The 27,534-nt window shown below is 37.1% G+C and overlaps 2 protein-coding genes across 3 annotated transcripts in view; both read right to left on the reverse strand.

Annotated features, from left to right (window-relative positions):
• LOC139699971 (scm-like with four MBT domains protein 1) overlaps positions 1–5,210 on the reverse strand; it is a 28,646-nt gene extending 23,436 nt beyond the window's left edge. The window contains 4 exon segments of the mRNA XM_071598377.1: positions 1,141–1,372; positions 4,691–4,809; positions 4,888–4,961; positions 5,052–5,210. Coding sequence (XP_071454478.1) covers positions 1,141–1,372; positions 4,691–4,809; positions 4,888–4,961; positions 5,052–5,124 — 498 coding nt within the window. The 5' untranslated portion in view covers positions 5,125–5,210.
• A 728-nt stretch (positions 5,211–5,938) lies between these two features.
• LOC139698085 (facilitated trehalose transporter Tret1-like) overlaps positions 5,939–27,534 on the reverse strand; it is a 45,776-nt gene continuing 24,180 nt past the window's right edge. Inside the window, exons 5-9 of one of the 2 annotated variants that reach the window (XM_071596983.1) lie at positions 26,979–27,258; positions 12,018–12,338; positions 9,358–9,539; positions 7,135–7,242; positions 5,939–7,041 (exon numbers count right to left, since the gene is read on the reverse strand). In XM_071596983.1, coding sequence (XP_071453084.1) covers positions 6,710–7,041; positions 7,135–7,242; positions 9,358–9,539; positions 12,018–12,338; positions 26,979–27,258 — 1,223 coding nt within the window. In that variant the 3' untranslated portion in view covers positions 5,939–6,709. The remainder of the gene's footprint in view (positions 7,042–7,134; positions 7,243–9,357; positions 9,540–12,017; positions 12,339–26,978; positions 27,259–27,534) is intronic. The other variant, XM_071596992.1, reaches the window with a different exon arrangement.

Raw genomic sequence — 27,534 nt, forward strand, 5'->3', positions numbered from 1 at the left:
TTTGGGAAATGAGGGCAAGTAATAGGTGGTCACTACAGAGGGCAAACAAAGATCAGTTTAGTGTGTCTGGCCAAAACCATCACAATTACAAGTGAAGTGGAGGTTAAAGGTGCCTTAAATTGTTTCCAACAGTAGTATCACAATGATGTGGCACTACTGTTGGAAAAGTACCCAGATTAATGCATGGAATAAAATTGATTTAAGAGATCTCTTTGAATTCAAGTAATAAATTATTTTACAGAGGGTCCTACTTTGATCAAATGAGGTGTCCTCAGATTATTTCAGTGAGCCATTCAAGAATGGCCAATTAACAAAAAATATGCTATTGTCGTGGGTCACTGTATTCTAGGGGTAGAGCATTGGACTGCTGACCAGAGGGCCCAGGTTTTATTCCACGGAAAGCCTCTCTGGGCACCTGCAGCTCCATGCAAGCTATGTGATTTTTCAGGAATCAGATCTTCCTGGGAAACCATGACCGGCACAGGGAAAGGAACTGTCCCCACTACCTTGATGTAAGAATTTCACATTCTGTCAGGCTTAGTACTGGGTGAAATCTACCATCTCCTACCAAACCAGTTAATGCTATATCAAGGTCAAAAAAAACACAACTTCTCAAGAGGGTTTACCTATCACATGTTAACCATATCTAAAAACATGTTGATGAAAAATAATGATGGTGTATTGATACTCTTCTGGAGAATTACTAAGGATGAGAATTCTTGATTTTTACCCCTCCTCATTGCTGTACACCATGTTTTGGCCAAACCTTCCCCAGACTTCTCCAAAGCATTATACTCAGCCACAATATCATAAACAGTTGATCTGGGGTACCAGAAGAATCGAACTATTTCAAAATATAATGCCCTGCGTGAATACTTTCAATAATAGCGGCTCTTCGATTGTCCTCCACACTTGTATGTAACATCTCAGCCATGTGAAACATCCTGAAAACAAACAATCCACTGGATGCCCGACCTTTTACTTCCCAAAAGAAAGGAAAACTTTTACTCATCAATTACTTACTCATTTACCTCAGTCAGTGTTTGGTTAACTGATTATTAGCATATTCAGACTATTTTTCCAAGGTACAGCCAAGAAGAAAAAATTCAGTAAGTTCATAAATAAATTCAGGAAGCTCACCCCAGCTAGAAGATGAGGGGGGACAGTGGTCACTCCAGCAAGGGCCCCTCCAGGTGCAAACAAGGATGATGAGAGGTCCTGGAACTTGTCAACCAGGTCCTCAGGGGGCAGCAGTTTGGCAGGGTCACCGGGTGGCTGGGAGGACACCCAGCCCACGGGGTGCGCACGCACTTTGGTCAAGTCATACCAGAAGTCCTTAGTGCGGTCATCGCCATGTCCAACATAGCGTAACCTGAAATACATGTATATTCACCCACTCTGTTATTTCAAATACAGCTCTGGTCTCATCTTCCAGAATACAGATAGCACGCCACTTATTACCATAGGTTTTGGACAGTCCATATCAACTATTACCACAAAGCATATTGCATAGCCAGTTGGATTTCCCCATAGTTACCACAGATAACTCATCCCCTTTTTATTAAAAATAATAATAATAAAAAGTTTATTTGTCCAGAGACTGCATCATACAAAAAATTGTACACATAGTATAGGACACGTCAAGGCTTTAAATATGACTAGGCACGTCAAGACACGTTAAGGCATTAAAATGACATATTATATTAAATATAACAAGGCACGTCAAGACACGTTAAGGCATTAAAATGACATATTATATTAAATATAACAAGGCACGTCAAGACACATCAAGGCATTAGATATCACATATGATAATTAAATATTTATAGGTAATTCACGTACTTTTATTTGACCTACAATTTATGCTTACATTGTTATACATATTGTATTAATACAATAATATATACAATAATACACAATGTAATACATATACCTATTCTAAGTTTCATGTTCCATGAAATTCCTAATAGAATAGAACAAATTCCTTTTTATTCACATCCAAATGGTTTAATTAGTTTATTTTCCAACCCAAGAATTAGTAATTATTATTAACATTAAGAAATTATCAAGTATTTTTGTAGACAAATATTTTTCTGGCAATGGGGAATCTCAACAATAATATTAACATAAGAAAAAATAAACCAGGAATTAAAGTAAAACAAACATTAACTGAGGAATGCAAAATTTTACCAGGCAAGATTAAGCTGAATTTAGAAGGTCTAAAGAAGTATTCTAAGAATATGATGGCACTATATTTGAAAATTTGGACAGAGGACCCAAAGACCTAAGGGAAACTACATCACAAGAGAAAAAGAACATATTGCCTAAAATTAAGAGGGAGAGCTAGGTCCACTAAGAAAATGCAAGCAAGCGTGGGAAATCCAAGAAGAACAAATGAAATTCTTTATTACAACAAACATATGGAAGCAAAGGTTCTTTAATGGTGTAAGGAAAATCCTCAAGAGACTCTGACACTTGTTGAAGAATATCATGATATTCATGAAGTGGTTGACAGGGAAACATATGCACAAATGATAATATATGTATAACTAAAACTGATTCACAAATTTTGGACAGGCTTTTAAGTTCAGCTGATGGCATATGGAAAATAGCTACAAATAACTGTGGGAAAAAATTTTTCCAGCTGTGTGGTATTTAACCATCAGATTGCTAAAGCAGGAGGCAGGGCTGAAACTAAAATGTGGGTTAGTAGTTAGGACAACTTTACTGAAATCATTAGCATTGAGGCACTGAAAGGAAACAGCACTAGTAAAGGTAAGTAATATGCACTGAAGAAGGAATCAATACATGACCAGAAACAGGCTTCTTGGTAGTGGGAAAGAAAGATAAACAGTAAACTGGAAGAGTTAGACTTCTGTAGGTGAAACGTGAGCATGCATTGTTTGCATTGCACAAATAAGAGGAGAGCTAATAACCACAGTTTTAAAAGAGAATTTGATGTGAAGTAAAGTGTGAGTATAGAAATGAAACTACTTACATAGCAACTGGGTAGGAAGGATCAATGATACAGAAAAATTGCTGAAGAAACTATTAAAAAAGAAAGACTTGGGAGATGAAGGACAGATACTAAGATTAAGGAGGAAAATCAACATGATGGGATTATTCAATTTCGCCTTTCAACATTCTCAAAATATTGGCAAAGGAGTGGAAAATGCAAGCCTATTTGGGTTTCAAAGGAAGGGGGATGACTCTGGGCACATCAAAGGTAAAGAGAGAGACAGATGCAATAACAGGAATTGGTTGAATATCTAACACGAGATTGCAGCATTACCAATACCTGGCAATCCCAGCAATGCAAGTTTAACATTTAGCTTTCGCAAAATCCACTATCCAGCCATTAAGGAATTCTATTAATGCCCAAGAGTATATTTTCCGTTTACCAGGGATTCTCAAAGTTTTAAAGTATTCAGAAAAGCTAATGAATTCAAAATTACAAAAAAGGACTCTTTGGTATAATTAACCAAAATAATCATTAGACAACTGGATGGTACAAAGTTGCATGCTTCTCCTTCTCTCAAAGTCTCTCCTTCTCCTACCCATCTCTTAAAATTATCATTTTGAAAATCATATTCAGTGGCCTGTTGTCTAAAAAATATGAAACATCAGGAAATATACCCTAATACAATGAAATGGTTTTAGCCACAAATTTTGTTCAGGTTGGGGCTTTATCTAATCAGTGATAATTACTTCATGACGCATGGCATTAGGAATGTCTAAAAGATATTTTTTTCAATGCAATTTGTGGCACTAGTAGAACTTAAATTGTGGAAGGGGAAATCTGCAATTTATTTCTTATGACTAGTATCTCATAGCTCGAAATGAAACTATTTTGAAAATGCAGCCTCCAGTTAATCGTATTCGAATAATAAAGCGATAACAAAAAATTTGCATAAATATATTAATAAGGGGAATACAAAAATAAGTTACAAACCAATCAGGAACATCAAATACGTTCCTAATGAGATCATTTTAGATGTCTAACTTTATTAATACACGCATCATGGAACTCTGTAAAATTAAACGATAAAAGAAAAATGTATACATGACGTATTGGAACTTTTGATTCAATAAAGCCGTAATAATTCAGAGGAACCGATGATTTACCATTCAGCTTTGATTTCCAAAAACTAATGAAATAGCACAAAATAGCTTAACAGACTGCGCCTGCTCATTATCATGATGGCATGAATTTACGAACGATAAAACTTTAAAAATTCGATTACATAAAGATGCAGCTATAAACTAACTTTACCCCAAACTAATGTGAAGAATTATCACTATATCTGCGACTGTGAAACTTTTATCTATTATCGATCGTCGAAAAAATTACTTAAGGGCCGATTTAAGATTTATTATTGCACCATTACAAAATACGAAAAGAGCTTTGGGGTAATGGAACTAAGAATATCTGAAAAACTCCACAGGAAAATATATGAGCACACATCGATTTCACTGTATTTCTTTAATACGGAGCACACCTAAGTCACGATCAATTCATAAAAGTTTACAAATAGGAACTTTCCTGACACTAATCCATTAACAACAGTCGGGAAAACTTTTGAGGTATTTCACTCCACTTCTCCGACAGTGGCATATTGAATCAATACATGAAAATCCAATCAATTCGCTAAAAAATAAGAGCAATGTAATTAAAGAGGCATATTTTTACCTTAGTAAGGGACCACAGGTCATTACGATAGTTGCGATCCAGTAATGATTTGGGTTATTTTTATGAGGAACTTCTAATTTCATTCCTTCTTGAATGCCACTTTGAAGACTTTGTTCCACCTGAAAAACAATTTCAATTAAAGTAATTGACTTAGGTAATAAATTTTTCCTTACGATTTATAACTCAGGAAAACTTACATGTTGAAACAATACTCCGGGAACTTCATCCGCATTAGTCACTTCTAAATAATCTTGCCACATAAAATTATCATCTGGGGAAAAATTGCAAATTTGCATCAAAAAAATAACTTTACGTACTATTAATTATTCTACTCAACGAACAAAACTAAAATTAAACGCACCTTCTTCCGCTGTTTTTGCTTCCATTTCCTCACCTTCTTCTTTATCCGTTTCGTCCTCTTTCTTTGAAGACATTTTTTCCTAATTTAAACAACTATTTAGTCGCTTAAATAACTTCTACTAATTATCCCGTGCTACGATTAATCAAGCCAGACCAAGCGCGAAACTCCATTGCGGGATACGAAACAATTGGTAAACGATAAAAATATTTGTTACGCCTTTGCTGCAATTTCTCATAAAATGTCATTTTATACAATTCACAACGATTACGAATTAAATTCTGACATTAGAAGTTGTTTTATAGGGATAAAGATGAATCATTTTATCATTGGTGGGCTTATTAATTTATTAGAAAGATTTCAGAATCCTTGACATTGACTCATCGGATTCGTTTGATGAAACATTTAGCAGTAATGTCTGGGGAATACAGCGTGAATTTTCAAACCATGAAAAATAATATACACATGATTTAATTAATTTAATTGCCTTGCCTGAGTAAATGGATGATTCAATTCATAACAATGAGAGTAAATGCTTATTTTCTTATCCAAATGATGTCTTGTTAAATACTAAGACACCACACTATTTTACTGCTGAGTGGACACGACTTAACGAAATTGGTACCAATTTCGCAATTTATTATTTACATTTTTTTCATTGAAGTTTAATGGTAAAAATCAATGAGGTTTTCATTTAGTTTGCAGTCCATAACGGAATAATTTCAGTTCTTTCAAATAGCAATAACATCAGTTTTAATTACTCCTTTTACCTTTTTTGCCTTCTAAGTACCTACCCAACGAATCGAAGTAATTAAAAAACAAACCTTGAAAGACTATCTGGGATTTTAACAAGAAGGAAACTAAGCGAGTTTTCTGTAAATAACCTGCTTTATTAATGGAATGTACTGTATACAGTATATAAACTCAGTGTAAATTTTATGCATTATTCCATTCATAATCATTTTTAAGTATCCAATAATTTTCCAGTAAAATGATTAACAACGATCAATAATAAAAAGAAAGAGGTCAGTTACTGTTCACATAAACTGATATTAAATATTCTTCCCAGTTGATGGGAATTACAATGCAAGGAATAGAGCCTCGGGTGATTACAGTTTCCCTTTCATTAAATATGCTTCAATTACTTAACAAATTTACTTAATGTATACGGAATTAAAATTTTTCGAAAGAAAGAATGTAGGACATGCAAAGTCAAATGGATGATGGTAATTTACGGACAAACGTGCATTCATATATATTTTATTGCACACGGATATCCACATAAGGAAAAGGGATAGAATCAAGACGAATACAATGCTAGCAGGGAAGGTGAAGGAAATAATTTTTTCTGCTCGAAATTCGCTCCCTTTCACCTTCTCCATTAACTTCGTATCCATCATTTGTTTGGGTGTAAGTTTCTATCATTTTTTCTGTCTCTATGTCTAGAATACGTTTCTCCAGTTAGGAAGGTGTTTTAATGATTAGAAGTCCACTATGCGGGGAAAAGATTTACCTGCTCCCGTCTTTTACAAAAATATTTTCCAAAGTAATCTTTTTGAATTCAAATGTTCAAGTATTTTGATTTCGAACATTTTGCTTTCTTCAAAAAATATTTTTTTGTGTCCATAGTAATTTGTTTGTTAAGTACGATTGGGAATCAATCATCCTACCTCACATTCTATTTTTTTTTTGCTTTTCTTTACATGGGCCCATGCATTCCATCCCCACCACCATTTTCTTTTGTAATTCTTTACTCCTTTAAAATGATTTTCTATCTCATGAAGGCTGCGTCCAAGTGTTTCTGGAATGCACAGCAAAAGGAAAGCCACTCCAACCAAGGACGAAGCAGAGAAGAAAAGGAAAAGGGCTTTTGTACCACCAATAGCATTTTGCGCAGCAGGAAAACCTTTTATTGCAGCAAACATAAATGCATAAGCTATGCAAACAGATAGGCCTCCTCCTAATCCTCTTGCTTCAGCTGGCAGTAGTTCCCCTGGTAAAAATCAAATTAAAACCATTGTAATTTCGGCAAAAAATATAACAGTACTTCTATTTTACTTAACCTATTTCATGGCAATTTACTCACCAATCAATGTCCATGGAATAACCAAAACCCCAAGAGCAGCTGCACAAACATGAATGAGAACTAATGCAGATCCCGGCCATGTAGATGATGCAGAAGGGGAAAAGTCATCTGCAAATGCAATTTTATCATCAACTATATGGGTACTTATGCCTACATAACTTCATGCCATTCCCTTTGTGGATGGGCACAGTCAATAAAACCTTGATTTTTGGTTTTGGTGGTGTTAACATCCACTTTTTCAAAAATTTCTTGTTCAATGCCCCACCCAAGCATATTTCTTTCACCTCAGTAACTTTCATTTGTAATTAACATGGGCTGATACTTGAGACTTTGAATATTACAAAAATGATGAATATCTTAGTTTATTCCTCCATCTCAAAACTCTTTGACATTTATTCTTCTCTCATAAGACTATTTAATGATTTGCATCTCATCAATATTTTTGTTGTAATCAAAAATGCATAGTATACTTTCAAGATTCAGTCATTACTAGCCCTATTTTTCCCATTTTGTCCCAAATATTTCTCAAATTTCTTCATATGCTTCATACACCTACCATTAATAAACTTTCAACCAGCATTTGCAAACATTTTGATCTTTTCCTCTCCATTGCTTGTATTAAAACAGTAGTAGCAAGCTATACACACACACATATACAAGTGTGTATATATATATATATATATATATATATATATATATATATATATATATATATATATATATATATATATATATATATATATATATATATATATATATATATATATATAAACACATATGTAGATTTTTAAACCATAGAGACACAAAGAAAGGACACTCGCAATATGTTGTTTTGACGTTTCGACGGCTCGGCCATCATCTTCAGAAGCTTCTGGAGATTCTGAAGACCACGGCCAAGCCATAAAACAACATATTGTGACAGTCCTTTCTTTGTGTCTCTATGGTTTAAAAATCTACATCTGTGTTTTTATATATTTGTGCGTCGCTGAAGAGCGTTCCATTTCAAAGATAAAGATATATATATATATATATATATATATATATATATATATATATATATATATATATATATATATATATATATATATATATATATATATATATATATATATATATATCCAATATCCTTTTGTGGTGATCCATACAATATCTGAAGTTGCCGCAGGTTACCTCTGCACAATATAATACTTGGATTGGACCATTATTGTTCTCTTTAAGCCCTTTTGTTTAGAGTCATATTTTTTTAAATGTACGTAAATTTTAGATTTTTCCGGTGAAGGGAAAAGAAATTTATTTTTCTTTATACATATCCATTCATTTTTTTTATCAAAATTTGTTTCCCTATGGGGTATTTTAGAATGCATCAATTCACCTTGGGATCACATTTCTTAAGTAATTGAAACTTTATTGAAATGATTTTTTTCATTAAGTCTATGCATTTATGGTCTTTAAATCCACAGGTCATCCACCACTTGTTTTCTCTAATATTAACAGATTGTCAACATTGTTCATTGATTTCTTATTGTAGTAATTATGTTAATGCAATATCAATATATGGTTTCAATTGAGCACAGTGTTTTTTATTATTTAAAAATCAAGTGGATATTCCTTGCTGCCAAACCAATTAACTCACATGATTATCAATATTTAAATGCCAAAAATGTTAATCAAATAAATATGTCATACAAGATTAAATCAGAAAATGCTTCACCTTTAGATTACATTAAAGGCTAGGCTAAATTTTATTGGTGGTGTGCACATTTTTTGGATAATTTCAGCTAACATAAATATTCTTTTCAATAAGAGTAATAAATTCTTCAGCTAAATATTTAGATCATTCTATAACATCATGCCGGTTCAAAAGCATGCTGATTTTCAATGAATTAATTGATACACACTGTTTATCTGATTAGCACCTACCTAACTTACATATAATTTTAAAACTTAGCTCTGCAATTAAAGTTTATTCTAAATACATTTCTCAAATTTCTATAATCACATTTTCTCAATGATAATATTGTGGGAAATGTGGCTTTTACATTTCTTTTGTATGTAGTTCAGCTTCAGTTCTATTGTATTAAGATTCAGCAAATTCTTAACCCCCCCTCCCCCCAGTTCATATATGCACAAGGCCAAGAAGGTACTTTTATTTTGTCCCATCATAATCAAAGTTATTATTACCACAACCACAACATGCAACAATTTCTTTACTATATGTTTTACCTGAACTTCCATTGCTGGTATCAAGAAGACCAGATGACAGTGCTGCTATAAACATTCCAATTCCAGATGCTGCACAAAGAGGTTTACGACCAATGTGTCTGGATAGAATAGCTGCTGCAATGCTGGCCAATAGACGAATAATGCCAAGCAGAATGAGTGCAATCACTTCATTTGCTTCATTCCTGAAATAATAAAGCAGGCATTAGAAATGTATTAGCTAATTCTCAGCAAACATACTGCGACATTTTTTTCTTGCTTACCAATGGCAGAGTATTTCAATCCAAGCAAAGCACAATTTCATGACTGTCTCTTCAAAATAGCTAAGGATGAATGAAATGATTAAATATTTCTTTGAAATTAAAAAAAAAATTTTTGACTAAATTCAACAAAAAATATATATATATATATGTGAATGTATGTATTTGAAAATTTATAAATATGTGTGTGCGTGGGTGTGTGTGTGTATATATATACTATATTTATAGAAATATATATATTTATATTTATATATATATATATATATATATATATATATATATATATATATATATATATATATATATATATATATATATATATATATATATATATTTATATTTATAGAAATATATATATATTTATAATATATATATATATATATATATATATATAAACCATAAACACAGTAATCAACCCAAAGGTCAGTTTAGTAAGTGATGGTAGAGATCACCCCGTACTAAGTATGTGTCACGCCTACTACTACTACTACCTCTCGATACTAAATCCACATTATCATGTGGATTTATTAACAATGAATATTAACAGTGAGAGCTAGTTAACCATGAACCAAGTATTTATACAGAACTCACTCTAGTTCTCAATAACCTCACCGAAGTGACATAATAATGTGAACAGATGAAGTGTGTGAATACAAGAAGTCTACCTTTAATTTAAATGTCATGGGCATGAGTCATGGGCATCATCCTTTAGTGTTATTTCAAATTTAAGAGAGAAGAATTCAACTAATACTAAGTCTTAGGCTACATAAAAGCAGTGCTTGCCTACCTATATTTCAGACAATGTAACAAGGTACTAAAATATATGACAACAGAATATCAGTAGAGATAGCTGCATTCAGTAATGACTCATGTTAATTCTAAGAAGTTCCGATGCCTTTCTTGAATGCGATTTGTAAACCTTATTCCACTATGCAATTAATTAAAATACTCAAATGGCTTTGCCATAGATTTGTTTCCATTTATTTGCTTTGCAAAAAAAATTACATCCTGAAGTAGATTTTAGATTTATATAATACCTTCCTAAACACCGCTAGGGTGTGTGGCAGGGGGTGATTACAAATCAGATTACCCTTGATCCAAAATAACTTTCCATCCTAGTGTCATTGGACAACATTATTCTCATCCCTTGTCGTTGGGAAAAATTAAATCTTTAATCTATGTGTTCTACACTTAATCTCTCAAATTTTATTGAAATGATCATTCCCACCTTGATAAAATGGGACAAATAATATTTTTCAATGTCACTGCTAAAGGGTCATCCTTCGAATTTATTTAAGAGACTTAATATATAATTTAACCTTTTCTCTGTGGGTGACTCCACTCCTAGAACCTGTAATAATTTTGATGCATTACTAATATTGTCATATGGAAGATTTATAAATTTATCACATCTATGCTGTATTTGATCCAATTCAGCAATTCATCCAACTTCATGAGGATCCCATATGCTAGCAGCATATGAGGCCTAGTAAGCAAAAGATAATATTTCTTGCTAACCTTTCACATTAGTGGAGCAGGGCTGACAACTATAAAGAATTTACCATGCATATAAAAAATTAAGATTAAAAAAATTGGCTGACCACAATTGAACTATGCAGCAGTTATTTTAATCTCTTGAGGGTCATGATATGGTACGCGTAAATTCATCTGGAGAATAGGAGACCTCTTTCACATGCATTAAAATTGCTATGCAATAGCTGGGGTTCTGATAACATTCTTATAAGAGCTCTTACAGAAGTTTTAGAAATAAATGATAGCAAATTAGAAAGGTGTGGTAGTCTAGTGGGTGCAGTATTTGGCCAGTGACCCCCGAGGGCCTGGAATGAAATATGGTTGATATCTCTGCACAGCCTAAGCCTCACAATTACCAAGAGTGTGTGTATGTCATGACCATGATCAGGTTGGTGCTGTCAGCCTTAGGAACTCTTGAATTCAATTCGTTGTCTTCCACCATGGCTCAGTGTTGCAGGAAGCAGGGAAAAGTTCTCTCAGCAATTTCTAGCAGTTCATATTATTCAAAAACAGGCACAAATGACCTTGGCTGTCGTTCACCTCCCTTAATAACTTCTACTACTTTTATTTAAAAACGCTTGACACGGTCTTGCTCGTTCATGGAATGAGTTACTCAGAAAACGCTTGCGAGAATAGACACATCATATAAAAAACGGAATTAAAATATTTGGGCATAGAGAACACGTAAAAAGGACATGAACACAAATTCTTATTCGTTTCGGCCGTCTTGCCACCTTCACCAGAAACCAAAGACCTCGGCTTCTGAAGAAGGCGGAAGAACTGCCGAAAGGTAAAAGTGCCCTTTCGTCACGTGTTCTTCGCAGAGTCGTGAACGGCAACCACCGCAAGAAGATGAGGGGCGTCTCTTACCCGGAGCCGGCCTCCCCAGTCAGCCCCCGCAGGACGTCGACAGCATAGAAGACGATGACGTAGGTGCCGGAGAGTTGCTGGCAGAGGAAGAGTACGAGGATGAGGAGGAGCGGTCTGCGGGAGGAGGACTGGCCGAGAATTTGCCCAAGGCCCCATTGGGCGACCGCACCCCCGCGTCGCTCCAGGGCCTGCAGCTGTAGACGCCGGTGGGCCTCCTCGAAGTGAGCCTCCGACGGGTTCAGCTTCCGCAAGACCCTCATAGCCAACGCTCGCCGCCTCCGACCGCCCTCCACCGCCTCCCGCACATTGTCACCCCCCCGGCTGCCCACATGGAACGACAGGGAGAGACTGGGTGCCGTGCGGAACCACCATACGGTTACCGACGTGACCTAAGATGGCCATCAGTCGACATTGAATTATGGCACGGTAGATAGCTCAAGCCGTTAGAGCATCCGCCCGGCAAGTGGAAACATCCGGTGTTCAAATCCCGGTCAAGGAAATATTTTTACTCTTGTGATTTGCCTGCATCCGCCTCCCCAACACTCTTGTGTTCGTCCTTTATATATTTTCTTATCCGTTTCCCTTATATCTATTTCCTTGTGAATGAATATTTGTACGCCATTTGGCGGGATACCACTGTGTACTATATAGTACCCGAAGGTCGGTTTGATAAGTGATGGTAAAGTTCACCCAGTAATAGGCCCGACGGCGTGTGAAATTCACACATCATGGTAGGGGGGCCAGTTCCGGAGCCGGTTATGGTTTCCCAGGAAGATCTGGTACCCGAAAAATCGCAAAGCTTGGGTGGAGCTGCAGGTGCCCAGAGTGCCTTGCCCGGGAATCGACCCCGGCCCCCTCCGGTCAACAATCCAACGCTCTACCCCCTGGACTACCGCGACCCATTTAAATATATATTCGCGATTGCCATCGCCCCTACACCCAGCTATGTAACGCATTTTTGAACCTCAAATCAAAGTATTTGTTAAAATCATTACAGGATAATTTACTTCGGTAAACTATGGAATAGCATACTTGCCTTGAAAAGGGGACTGCAATAAATCTCGATGCGAACTTTGTTCAGCACCGTTGCCAACATTGATATTGATGTCGACATTGATCATCATTAAGTCGCGGCCATCGGTCTCTCTCCATTTCCGCACTTTTCAGTTCATTGTATGTTGTTACACTCACAGTACTTTTTATATCATCTATAAATTTCTTCCTTGGCCTTGCTCTCCCTTTTTTCCTATTATTTTCACCTCCATTATATTTTCCAGGAAGTTCTTACGTCTGAACACATGTCCATCTAATTTAATTTTCCTTTTCTCCATATCAATTATTAGATTCTTTTCTTCTTTAATTTTTCTCAATACTTCTATGCTGCTTTTCTTGTCTCCGTCCATCTTGTTCTTGTGCAGCAATGCCAATTGTTCTGTAATTCATGCATTCAATTGCTTTCCCGGCTTTTGGTAGCATGATAGTTTTGCTTTAGACAGTCTACATGTACCTCCCTATTTGTATAACAGTCATGTACTATTTTACAGTCTTTCTTTCATTTTATTTCCAAGGTTTTTTTTTTAATATCTCAGCCATTACATTATCCATATCCGTCGTTTTTCCAGCATTTAGCTTTTGAAGGGCATTCTCAAATTCCCTCTTCGTGATTGGGGCCCCACTTTCTGTTCCTGCTTTTTCTCTATTTTCAATTTGATTTCCTCTTATAGCTATATCTTCGCTATAGTATACGCCTGTGGCTCCTCCATGTATTCTTTCCATCGTTCACACACTTCTTCATTATGTATTAACAACCTTTCCTCGTTGTTATTAATCACTGTTGACCTTATTCTCACTTGATAATGTAGAGTTTTGATTTTCCAATAGGCTAGATCTTGTTTTCCTGCTTGGATATATTTTTCTATTACCTTCGCCCATAGCGTTCTCCACCTCTCATTCCTTCTCTGAATTTCTCTGTTATCTCATTCTTTACTCTCCTGTATTCTTTCATATCCTTCTTTGCTTTTCAGTTTATTTCTCTTCTCAATTAGATTTAAAATATCCTCTGTCATCCAAAGTTTCCGACCTTCAAGTTTCTTCCCACCCAGGACTTCATCCACCACTTCACTTTTTCCTCCTATCTATTTCATTTAACTTCTGTTCAAACTTCCTCCTTCAGTTTCTTCATTTGTCATTTATTCTTCTCTTTACTCTTTTCTCTTCTTTTTTCTTCTCATTTTTCTGAGCTTAAGGTTGCACTTTGCAGTACTTTTGGAGTACTCATCGAAATGTCATTGAGCCCTTTTCTGTTTACGGAGTTATGGCATCGTAACTGTCAATCAGATGCACATGTAGGGCAATAGATGGTTTCGTTTCGTATAAAATGATCTTGATGACTGAACAAAACAATTGAAAATATCATCGTACACCCTTGTTTTTCACTGACCTAATTTTTCAATTCAAATTATAAAAATCATTACGGGTTAAAACAAAAAGCTACTCATTTTGCGCATCATATGCGGCCTTTTTATGCGTGCGTAATCCTTGCTAACTCTTTTGTGTACCTAATCAAGGTGTAAATACAACCAAGATTGTATCAATATCTCAGTAAAATCAACATAAGAGGGTGTTTCAATAAGTACCCGTGTTCACAAAGGGCGTGTGACGACAAAGGGCGTTCCTGAGGGAAGTTTATGTTATCATCGTGAGCTGCCATCTATCAAACGACGGTGAAACAAATTTTAGACTGATTTAAAGGTTAGTTTGGATTTGGCTGCCATTCGAGTAAGACGTGTATCGTGATGTTCGCTTAGATGGAAAAAGAGCAGTACCGTTCGGTGATTCGCTTTTTGTTTTTGGATGGGAAGAAATGCGAGGAGATAAAAGCAAAGTTGGATGCTGTTTATGTGGACACTTCGCCATCTATCGCCACAGTTAGGTATTGGTTCAACGAATTTAAACGTGGGCAAACATCTGTTTTTGATGAGGAGCGACCAGGACGCCCGGCAGACGTGGTTACCGAGGAAATCATTCAAAAAGTCCACGTCATGATTCTCGCTTATCGACGAACGAAAGCGCGCATAGCAGAGGCCGTGGGTGTGTCGACCGGAACGGCAATTAATATTTTACATGATAAGTTGGTGATGAAAAAATTGTCGGCCCGATGGGTGCCGCGATTGCTCACAATTGCCGCGCCGCGATTGCCGCCAAACTGCATGAACTACGTTATGAATTCCTACCGCATCCCCCGTATTCACCCGATCTGGCTCCCTGCGACTTTTTCTTATTCCCTAACATGTAGAAATGGCTCGTGGGAAAAAAATTTAGCTCAACTGAGGAAGTTATCGCCGAGACAGAGGCGTATTTTGGAGAGTTCAACAAATCCTATTTTTTGGAGGAGTTAAAAAATGACCGGAACGTTGGGAGAAGTTTATCTTTCTAAAAGGGGACTAAGTCGAAAAATAAAAAAAACGTTTTTTGAAAAAAATGGTTTCTTCATTTCTAACACGGGTCCTTATTGAACCGCCCTCGTATTCTGTTTTTGGTTGCGCTGGCGTATTTTTTCCTACAACTTGACAAATATTCACTACTTCTTTAATCTTGTACAATAATTTTTAATATCATTTTTCCTAAAAACCCCTTCACAACTATCCAACATTTTACCAAGTAGTGTCAACATTTACCCCGCCACTGAAATTCCTCATTTATGCACTCCTCTTCCCGCATAATTTCTAGAGCACGATTTCTTTCTGACTTTTTTTAGACGTCTCCTTTTTCATTCATAGATTCGTAATCTGCAAACATGAAGATCTTTACTATTTCTTTTACCAATAATTTCATCTCCTTCAACGAGTTGACTTATACCAATCTCCACATTTACTCCTAATCCACCGTTCTCCACCTCCCTCCCACTTTTGGAGGATTGAAGGTCTTAAGAAACAAATATTGTATTGAAATTCCACTGTGTATCCAGAAAGAGGAGAGTCTTCATTAATACGCGCGCGGGCAACGCGGGAGAGACGAGGGATGCTCTCCGAGCGAAGGCAGGTCGTGTGAAACCTTTAAACTCGGCGTGCACACAACTGCGCCCTGCACATGGAGACAAGATGGGCATTCAGCAAATACCGCCTTATCTCGTGGCCAACTCTCCCTCGGCATTCGTGTGGCAGAAGACTGTCGGTCAACACTGCTTCCGCTCTTAGAACGAAGGAGACTTCCTCTCTTCCCCCCCTCCCGAAAGGCGCGGAGCAACTTTTAGATCGCCATGCTTACAGAGAGCGGGATGTGCTCCCGATCTGGACTGCCCTCCGAAGGAGCAAACGCATCTCATCCGGTTCCCAAAGACAGCGACACATATGCCATAAGACTATACAGAACGAATGAGCATTCTGTAATCAGCATAAAAGGGCGATCGTGGGCTTTGGGAAAATTTAGCTGCTCAACGTTTTATACCCCTCTTGGCTCCGGGATATTCAGAAAACAATCACTTGGGTCAATTTTTTCGGCAGTCTTAGTCTCACTGGCACTGAAATATTCCCATTTTTCCGAATCCAACGACTTTATGCGCGAATTTTTCCGAATTGGTATTTCTTTTTGTGCAAATCAAAAAGTTATCTTCAAAAAAGATATTTAACAATAATGAACATGGCCATGGAACACGATGACGTTAGCTGCGACGTGAAAAGCCACGAGGCAAATACTCGTGAGATACAAATATACATCTCCGCTCCTAGTATACATCAGATTTTCTAAAGGGAGTTTTCGTCAACATCTGGAGACAAGAAGGCTCATATTTCAGTGGGGTGAGTAGAAGTTTCGTAAAGACAGTCATTATTAACTGATCATTGGGATGGGGATTTTATTTTTAGTTATAAATACTGAGGGGTACAAACGAACGAAGAATGTCACATTTTTAAGTCCAAACTGCAACACATTGTGTCGGGCATGAAAAGCGCCAAAAATCGGTGAATGTAATTTTCATGAGATGAAACAGGATCGTTTGTGTTTCATCTCATAATAAAAGGACGTGAATTGAATGCACAAGGTCATCTTCTTGAAGGTACAAGAAGCTGAAGCAAGACTCAAGGTCTGTACGAGGAAAAGAAAAGAGCAGGAATAGACTAGTTGTAACTCAGAAGTAATGGATGAAGGTCAAACGAGATAGATGATAAAGTGCTCAGGCATGCAGTAAACATTTCAATGAAAGAAATGGAATGCTATCAATAATGCAAAAGGGAAAATACTGATATAAGAACTTGACAAGGCTAATTAATGGCAAGAAAACTTGAGTAAACCAGGTAAACTTTAAACTACCTTTAAGGCGGTATGACAAAATTTGAACGAGAGCTTGAATTTTCAACAGAGACATGGAGAAATCGACCGTGTGCTAATGAAAGAGAAACCAATAGAGTAGCAGAAAAAAACCTTAAATTGAATGAAGAAATTACATTGCACGAAATAACACAAGAATCATATTATGGGTATCAGCTACACATTAGCTTTCCTCCCCATGGTCTACAACTTTAACATTGCAGAAGGGATTGTGCGTTCTGACCTAAAGCTCTGCTGGCAGAAGCAATGACAATTTCTTCTGTTAGTGTCAAATAGTTTAAAGAGCGTGGGCCAGACGAAAGATAGTTCTCTCAGTGTCTGCTTCTCATTCAGGTGAACATTTCAGTAATAGTTAAGTTAAAAACACAATTGAGGAGGGCAACTCATGTTACATATCCCACGACTTTATGATGGACACGAGTACGAAAAAAAGTCATCCTCGGCAGTGGGAGAGGCATGGCTTCCGCGGTTATCATTACACAAAACCTTAGCAAAGCGGAAGCGAAAGCAGCAGTGGCAAAGAAGACACAGAGGAGGACCAGACTACTTAGAATAGGGACTTGGAATTTTAGGAGAATAATAAGGAGATGGAAATAAAAAAAATATAAAGTGTGAGATGGAGAGAGGAAATATGGATGTTTTAGGGCTGCGTGAGGTGAGATGATGGTGTAGATTACTGGAACGATGGTTATAGAGTAATACGAGGGGAAGTACGTATACAGTAAAAGCTTGTATACAACCGAGGGGAAGATAGCCAGCGTGGGATGACAATTATATTGAATAAAAAGGTAGAGAGAAGTAAAGTAGTAAACATCGAGCAAGTTACTGATAGAATACGAGAAGTAAAAGTGAAACCAAAAAACTTGGCAATTTATTAAGGTCTATGTGCCACCAAACAATCATAGGGAGGAAGAAATAGAGTATAACTAATTGGAGTTAATAATTGCGCGTGTACCTATAAGCGGGACAGTGATGGTGGTGGTGGATTGGTACGAAAGGTTAGGCGAAGTGAGAGAAGACAAAGATAGGCAGAATAAAATACAAAGAGATTAATAACAGTAAACTAAAACGGAAAACTAATGGGGTGAAAGGAAGTGGGTGAAAGGCGCAGTGGGGGAAGAGCAATAAAGAGGAACATATGGTACAATGAGAATGTATTTATTTGCTCCGAAGATTTTCAGAAGCTGTTTGATGGAGTGAATTGGGTAGAATAAAGGTATGTATTACAGAAAAAAGCAGTAGATTTGAGGGATAGGAGACTAATCCGCAGCCTGTACATGTCTCAGATAGTTCAGGTGTGAGAGGAGGATTGAGTGTCCAGGTGTGAGAGGGGGATGGAGTGTCCAGTTGGGCAGTGCTTTAAAGAGGAGTAAGACAAGGGTGTCCATTATCACCTATAATGTTCAACTCACATGCGAAGGAGATATTTAAAGAGGGATGCGAAGAACTGGATATAAGAATGACAATTAGCGGGAATTCATAAAGTATTTCGATTTCCGAATGACTAAATTATACATGGTTTGTGTAAAAAGTATCGGGAAAAGTTTCGGAAAAATAGATTTCAGATATTGCTACAGTGCCTCAAAAGTCTTCCAAGTACAATACATCCCTTGAGCGTCGACACACTTTTGACAGCGGCTTTTACAAGACTCGAAAGATCCATGGTAGGCGGAATCCGGAAGGTCCTCAAGGGTACACATGCAGGCTTCTTGGACGGCACTTAGGGTCCCATGGCGGTGCCCTTTGAGGGAGGATTTCACTTTTGGGAATAGCAATAGTCTGCCGATGCCAAGGAATGTAATGGGGTTGGGGAATCGTAGCGTCGCGTTGCAGGTCTTCGCAAGCAGACACTCGACTCTGCTCTAGGTCGGCCATCTAGACCTTCGGAATAAGTTTAGCGCAGATCTTTTGCATCGCCAATTTTTCAGTCACAATGGCATACACTGTCATATCATCTATGCCTACACGATCTGCAATCACGTGAACACTTAACCGACAGTTTGAATTCAGCACTTCACGCATATATCAGGGAAAAATTGCCATCGATACTTTTTATACAACCCTTGTAGTTTTCCAGTCAGCCAAGGTGTTGTAATCATAGCTAATGAGTAAGTCAGGAAATCAATATAGGAGGAGGAAAAGAGTAGGTGCATTTGACGGAATGAAGGAATTATTACGTCATTACTGGATTACGTATGCGAAACGAGCTTCTAGTATGAGGGTAAAAAGCAACTTAACACTTCCACAATAAAGATTTAATATCTCACGACCATAGTATCTATGCTGCGCATCATCATCAGGTGACGTACATCAACATTTTTTCAACATATATAGTCTGGCTCCAAGAGGGGAGTAAGGGAGAGGAGAGGGGGTAAGGTAGGGGGAGTAAAGGTGAGGGGGTAAGTTAAGTTGAGTTTAGGTGCCGCAGCCTATTGGTGGACTAGGGGAGAGGGAGGGTATGCATTGGAAGGTTACTGGCTCAAATTTGGGAAAGTTTATATTAATTAACTGATCATTAAATGAAGAACATAATGTAACACTCCACCGTTCTTACAAATAGCGGCGAAAAAAACAAACACATTGTTTTCTACATTTAATTAAGTGGGGGTGTTTGCCTACAATGGTTTGACCTTTATTAAGGGACGGCCGATGATCATCACTGCCTTAGTGGGGGTAAGGTTTGTGCGGAAAGATATTGGATTCCTTTAAGAATTTTAAGAGGGGGAACGGGAGAGGTATAATGTTTTATAGACCACCTCAAACCTTTCAGACTGAAGGGATTTCCAAATTTCCCACTGAGTTGAAAAAATGTTGATGTATGTTAACTAATGATGATGCACAGCATCGAAACCATGATCGTTAAATATTAAATCTTTATTGAGGAAGTGCTAAGTTTCTTTTTACCATCATAATGAAGGAATTCCACAAAGTTAAACCTGAAACTGACATGTTTATCGAGCTGTTCTTATAACAAGAACAACGATAAAATTAAGGCTAGATAAAATCATGTAAATATACTAGACAAAGTTTTAATTGAAAAATATACTTTCCCACTTAATGCAGTCTTTTTCTATCATTCTGGTCCCTAATTGGTCACGGGAAAAATTACGCTTAAAATCTGTCGATTCTTTCACTTGATCTCACTTATATGATTATCTTGATATTTTATAACATAGTACGATGAATCTAATAATATATTTCAACACCATCGCTAAACGAAACTTATATAAGCAATATAAGTTTGTATATATAGCAAGCTTCCAATATAAGCAATGGACTCAATCTGTAATTAAACCTTCGCCACGCGAATGGCTCCCAAACTAGTTCCTTTAATAATATAGAAACACTGCGCCAAAAAAATCTACTCCTTATTTTGTAAAAAAAATATATTCTGCCTCAATATTTTCCGTCTTTCGGTATACATGCGGAAGAAACGAACTACGACGCTGGAGAAGTTTAAGACACTGACGTTGCATTCCTCGGAAACAATATCAAGGAAACCAGAACGTTCTCATTTGTTGTTTTAAGTATGTAAAGGAAATGACGGACGACAACCGATTCACGAGAGGAGATATTCACTGTGTAGGAGGAGTGAACTAGCCGAGAGGTAGATGGGTGAGGCTGTGAGTGGGTGGGGAGTTAGGGGGGAAGGGTGAAGGTGACCGCATTCTTGTGGGCGCGGTTGATCGGACAGACAGGCGCGAATAATAGTCGGATCCGACGGCATAAAGCGCTCTTGATGCGATTCAATGGAAGAAACTATGCTAGGACGAAGTCGTGCAGAAAAACAAGACCGTTCAGTTTTTATTCTATAATTGAGTAGCCTCGTGTGCTCCGTGGCGGCGCACCGCAATAGCAGACACTGCCACGTTTCAAGAATCACTTTACATACCTCAGTATCATATAGATGTGTCGATGCCATTTTGAGATGAGATTTTTTCCAAGAACGATAGGGGATCATTAGATCATCGTCCAACTGCAATAAGGTTATGTTCGGGTAAATATTAGTCTGGTGTGAACTCACCCCCTGCCAAACACACTATCGGTGGCTTGCAGGGTACATAAATGAATAAATCAAAATAATTAAATAGTCATCCGATTTCGGATAATGGAGAGAATTTCAAGGGTCAGAGCAATACCCTTTATCTCACTGGAATCCGGAGATATAGGGAATTAATTCTTTAATTTTTACTTATTCTTAGTTAGATAAGGAAGAATACATTATTAAAAGACTTCATTGGATACGGAAATTGATTAAAATGCCCACTTTTTACATCTTTTTCCCCAAATTAACGAGATCTCTCCCTTTCTCTCACTGGCTCACGCAGATCTTATACACACAAACACACACAAACACACACATATATATATATATATATATATATATATATATATATATATATATATATAGTAAAATACACAGTAACACACAATATAGAAACACAAAAAAAGAACACACACGTATTTTCTTGATATTTCGACGGAAACAATCCGTCTTCCTCCGAAGATATAGAAGTAATGTGTATCTATATATATATAAAGGAGAGTGTTTGTTTGTATGTATGTAATTTGTTTACTTTTTAGCTGTCATAGAAACAGCATTTTTCCAACTATGCCAGCAGGATACTTTTGCAAGAACACTATTGTATTCAGAATTGCCGAGATATTATACGTGGAATACATCAAGGAAAGTCTTTTGTAGAAGAAAAATGGGCAACTTTGATCCTGAGAATAATATTTATTCATGTGACGCATTGGGCCGAGTCTACACAGTCCATCCTAACAACGCCGAATGTTATTTTTTAAGAATGCTTCTACATACCATTACAGGACCTCGCTCATTTGCCGAATTAAGAACGGTAAACGGAGAAATATGTGAGACATTCAGAGAAGCTTGCCAGAATTTAGGGTTGCTAGAAGGAGATCAACACTGGGATGACTCACTGCGAGAGGCCAGTTTGATTTCTCTTCCAGGACAAATCCGAATTTTGTTTGCCATCATAATAACCTCCTGTAATCCATCTAACCCAAAAACATTATGGGAAAAATATAAAGAACCAATGAGTGAGGATATACTGGCTAAAGTTCGAAATGAAAATCCTACATTGGATATTACGTTTAACTCCGACATTTTTAATAAAACTTTGATTATTTTGGAGGAAAAGTGTATCGCCATGGTTAACAAGACTTTAGTGGAACTCGGTCTTTTTGCACCTGTACAAAATCAACAAGGTGTATTTTATCCAAATTATATACGTGAAACTAGCTACACTGTCTTAGACTCAGAAGCATACATCGCGGATAAAAAGCCACTTCTTAATGAAGATCAGAAATTCGCGTACGAAACAATAATGGATCAAGTAGATAAACAAGAAGGAGGTATCATTTTTCTTGATGCTGCTGGTGGCACGGGAAAAACATTTTTAATTAATTTAGTTCTCGCTGAAATCAGGGTTCATGGAGAAATTGCTCTAGCCGTTGCATCTTCAGGTATTGCAGCGACATTAATGGAAGGAGGAAGAACAGCCCACTCTGCCCTTAAGTTGCCACTTAATAATTCCCGACAAGAAAACCCCACATGTCATATAAATAAAACAAGCGGCCAGGCACAAGTTCTTATAGAATGTAAATTGATAGTATGGGATGAGTGTACGATGGCTCATAAAAAATCTCTTGAGGCCCTCAATGCAACACTTCAAGATCTTAGAGGAAACTGCAGTTTAATGGGAGGAGCTCTGGTACTCCTGTGTGGAGACTTCCGTCAAACTCTGCCTGTCATTCCAAAATTTACTCCAGCCGATGAAATTTATGCCTGTTTAAAACATTCTGTTCTATGGAATCATGTCCAAGAAATTAGCCTTAAACAAAACATGCGAATCCTCTTAAGAGATGGGAATGCTCAAAATTTTGCAAATAAACTTTTGGAGATTGGAGAAGATAGATTAGTTATTGAAGCATCTGGTATGATAAAATTGTCATCAGATTTATGTGTATCGGTGAAAACTGTCCGCGATATGATACAAGCAGTCTATCCTAACGTTAATCAAAATTATAAAAATTTAGAATGGTTGCGAGAAAGAGCCATTCTCGCTCCTAAGAACGATGATGTTAATGAAATTAACAAGGAGATACTAGCCATGCTGCCAGGAGACGTGATTGAATATAAATCGGTTGATACCGTAGTGGATGCTGACGAAGCCGTCAATTATCCAACGGCATTCCTAAATTCACTTGATCCAGCTGGATTGCCACAACATCGCCTTATACTTAAAGTAGGATCTCCAATTATTTTATTGCGAAATTTAGATCCACCAAAACTCTGCAATGGGACACGATTGTGTGTGACAAAATTAATGAAAAATATAATCCAGGCAGTCATTTTAACTGGAAAAGGAAAAGGTGAAATAATTTTTATTCCACGGATACCTCTAATCCCAATTGATCTTCCCTTCAACTTTAAAAGATTACAGTTTCCAGTCCAGCTAGATTTTACAATTACCATTGATAAATCACAGGGACAGTCTTTAAAGTTTTGTGGTGTTGATCTAAGATCGCCATGTTTTAGCCACGGGCAACTTTATGTTGCTTGCTCCAGAGTAGGTTCGCCTAAAAATTTATATATTCTTTCTCCCGGATATGAAACAAAAAATGTAGTTTATTAACAGGTTTTAAATAAAAAAGATTCTTAAATTTGTATGAAGTAGTGTACCTGTATTATTGTACTTTATTATTTGTTGTTTTTATTTATGTAGTATATTTATATTATTGTTTCTCCCTAACCCGTGCAAAGCCGGGTATTCAGCTAGTATATATATATATATATATATATATATATATATATATATATATATATAACATCAGGATAACTTTTGTTAGCATGGCATACTTAGATTCATGGAATAAAAATGTAACGCTCGAATTCGTGATACACCCTTATACGTTTCTCAGCGCTGCAATACTGCATTTCTTTTCTAAATTGCGGGTTGCGTTTTCTACACTCTGTGGGGACCTAAAACTCTTTTACGTCGTCGGGGCCTGTGTGAGAATGAGAGAAATGGATATGTATGTATATCTATATATATATATATATATATATATATATATATATATATATATATATATATATATATATATATATATATATACATATATATATACACACACATATATACACACACACACATATATATATACACACACATATATACATACATACATATATATATATATATATATGTATGTATGTATATTTATATGTATATAAATATATGCTTTTGTAGACGTAACACGGAAGTGCCGAATAGTACAATACACAGTAACACACAATATAGAAACACAAAAAAAAGAACACTCACACGTTATTTCTTGATATTTAGACGGAAACACTCAGAGTGTGTCCGTCGAAATATCAAGAAATAACGTGTGAGTGTTCTTCTTTTTTTCCCCTATATTGTGTGTTACTCTGTATTATATATATATATATATATATATATATATATATATATATATATATATATATATATAATACAGAGTAACACACAATATAGGGGAAAAAAAGAAGAACACTCACACGTTATTTCTTGATATTTCGACGGACACACACTGAGTGTTTCCGTCTAAATATCAAGAAATAACGTGTGAGTGTTCTTCTTTTTTTCCCCTATATTGTGTGTTACTCTGTATTATATATATATATATATATATATATATATATATATATATATATATATATATATATATATATATATATACATATATATGTATATATATATATATATACATATATTACCCACCCCTCACCTCTCCTATTCCAGCAGTCAGTACTTCTGTTTCTTCAGATGAAGACGGAGCTAAATTCCAACGAAATCATTAAGAAATAACGTGTGAGTGTTATTTTTATGTGTCCATATATTGTTTGTTGCTGTCCAAGTTTTTTATTCAACACTTCCGTGTTGCTTCGACGAATCATCTTTATACATATATATATATATATATATATATATATATATATATATATATATATATATAAATTTCGACGACCGAGCCGTCGAAACGTCAAAACAACATATGTGTGTCCCTTCTTTATGTTTCTACGGTTTAAAAATCTGCATCTGTGTGTATACATATATTTATTTATTTATATTAGGTGGGTGACAAGCGTGGTGACGATACATAAAAATTATAAACACAAAATAAAGAAATACAATTTTAGTTTCTTAATATTTCGATCTCCCGACAACCTCAACGGAAGGAAGAAAACTAAGGTTAAAGGTAAAGGACGAGTGAAAGAAAGAGGGAAGGGAAAGGGAGGGGTTTAGGGGTCATCTGAAGGGTCAACAGGAAGTACAAGAGGGTTGTGGGCAAGTTTGAGGAGAAAATCCTAGCCGTTGCAAAGAAGCCCGATGCATGCCGATTCGAGGGTTTTAAGTTCGAGGGCGGTGTGTCTGAAGTAAGAAAGGAGGCAATTAATATACCTGGGAAATTTTCATCCCCTACGACATACTATATTCTGAAAGACCTCTTCCCCATTTCGATTAACCAAAAAACAACGGCCAACTTATAAACGACCCACCAATTTATCAGATATATTAAAAAATCTACCAAGCCTTCATCCAACTACTCTGTCATCCACAAATTTACACCAGCACCCTGCAATAGACCAAAATGTAAAATATGTCGCATCTTCACGGCTTCTTGCCTCCCCTCCCAACTTACCCATTCTCTCCCACAGTACTTCCTCTTGCAAATCCCGCAATATAATCTATCTACTTAACCGCAAATTCTATCCCTTCTTCTACGTTGGGCAGTGCACTATATCCGTCAACATCCGCATCAACGATCACTAGGCCTCATGCAAACCTTTTCCCACAATAGCCCCTCTACCAATGCCTATACATGCCACACTCCATAATGTTTCATTCAACGATTGTTCCAAAGTGTATTTTATTACCTAATAATAATTAAGTGTTCAATGTGCCTACTATAGACATAAGGGACAAAGGATGAACGGACAAAGGGGTAGGATAGGATGGCGGCTATTGAATGATTTTATTAGGCTGAGTTCATCCGGGGAGGTTTGAACGGCTGAAGTACCCAGATGTGCGCCATCTCGCATGTTCTCACCTCTATGCTTCTTGCGGGTTTAGGAAGGGCTGCCATTGCCGATACAGAGAAGCAGGGTTTCGGTGACTGAAACCCTCCACAGAGCACTTAAAACAATATCTGGGATGGGAACCTCTAGATATGCTAGGACTTAGTTAGATTACACCTTTTGTAAATATGCTTGCACTAATCGTGTGGTTTTGCATCCGACATAGAACATTCCATTCAGCCACACAATTGCATCAGCAGGAAAGACGATTATCACGAATTAGGATAGATGGACTACTGAATGGATAGAGTTCATGCATTTGTATTGCCAGTGCATATTTCGCGACAGCGACACAAGGGGAAACACTAAATAATGAGTATGCACTAGTCAAAAATATTTAGGAACACAAGTTTCATTTACCCTTAACTAACTTCATGGCTTGCGTCCTCACGACCCCCGCTACGTGCGTATGGCGGGGTTTCGTGCAAATAAAGTTAAGGAGGGGCGGGACGCAGCCGCCGCCGTTAAAGGCAGTACCTGGGTACCTGCGATCACCGGGGAGGGCGTTGCCGTCGAAGAGATAGAGCCAGTGAGGGGACTCCGGGGGGCGGAGGCGCTCCAAGGGGGCGGATAGGGCGGCGAGGGAGAGCAGGGCCAGTCCGAGGCAGCACCAAGCCACCCAGCGCCACGAGGGCAGGGCAGCGGAGAGAGCGTACGTGCCGAGGACGCCCAGAGACACGGCCACGCTGTTGAGGCTGAGCAGGGCCGGCCGAAGGTGGGGGTGCGCGCACTCGGACACGTACACCAGGGCCACAGTGGTCAGACCTGTGGACGGAGGAGGCAAGGTAGATGTCAACTTCGGCTCGTCGATCAGACAGGAATTTGAATCGATACAAAGGAATATTTGATATAATAAAAAAACAGTAATCAACCCGAAGGTTGGTCCTGCCTCTCTAAATTTACGCATTAAATGTAATCTGTTCATCAACCTATGGTCAACTATTGGCTTTCACCATAATTCTTCTCATGTTGTCGTGACACTGCCATGTCGCTGTTCATAAAAACTTTTCACAAACCTAACTGTACTAAGTTTACTCGATC

The sequence above is a fragment of the Hetaerina americana genome, unplaced genomic scaffold, assembly GCF_022747635.1.
Source record: "Hetaerina americana unplaced genomic scaffold, ioHetAmer1.1.p SCAF_10, whole genome shotgun sequence".
In the NCBI taxonomy this organism is placed as follows: Eukaryota; Metazoa; Arthropoda; class Insecta; order Odonata; family Calopterygidae; genus Hetaerina; species Hetaerina americana.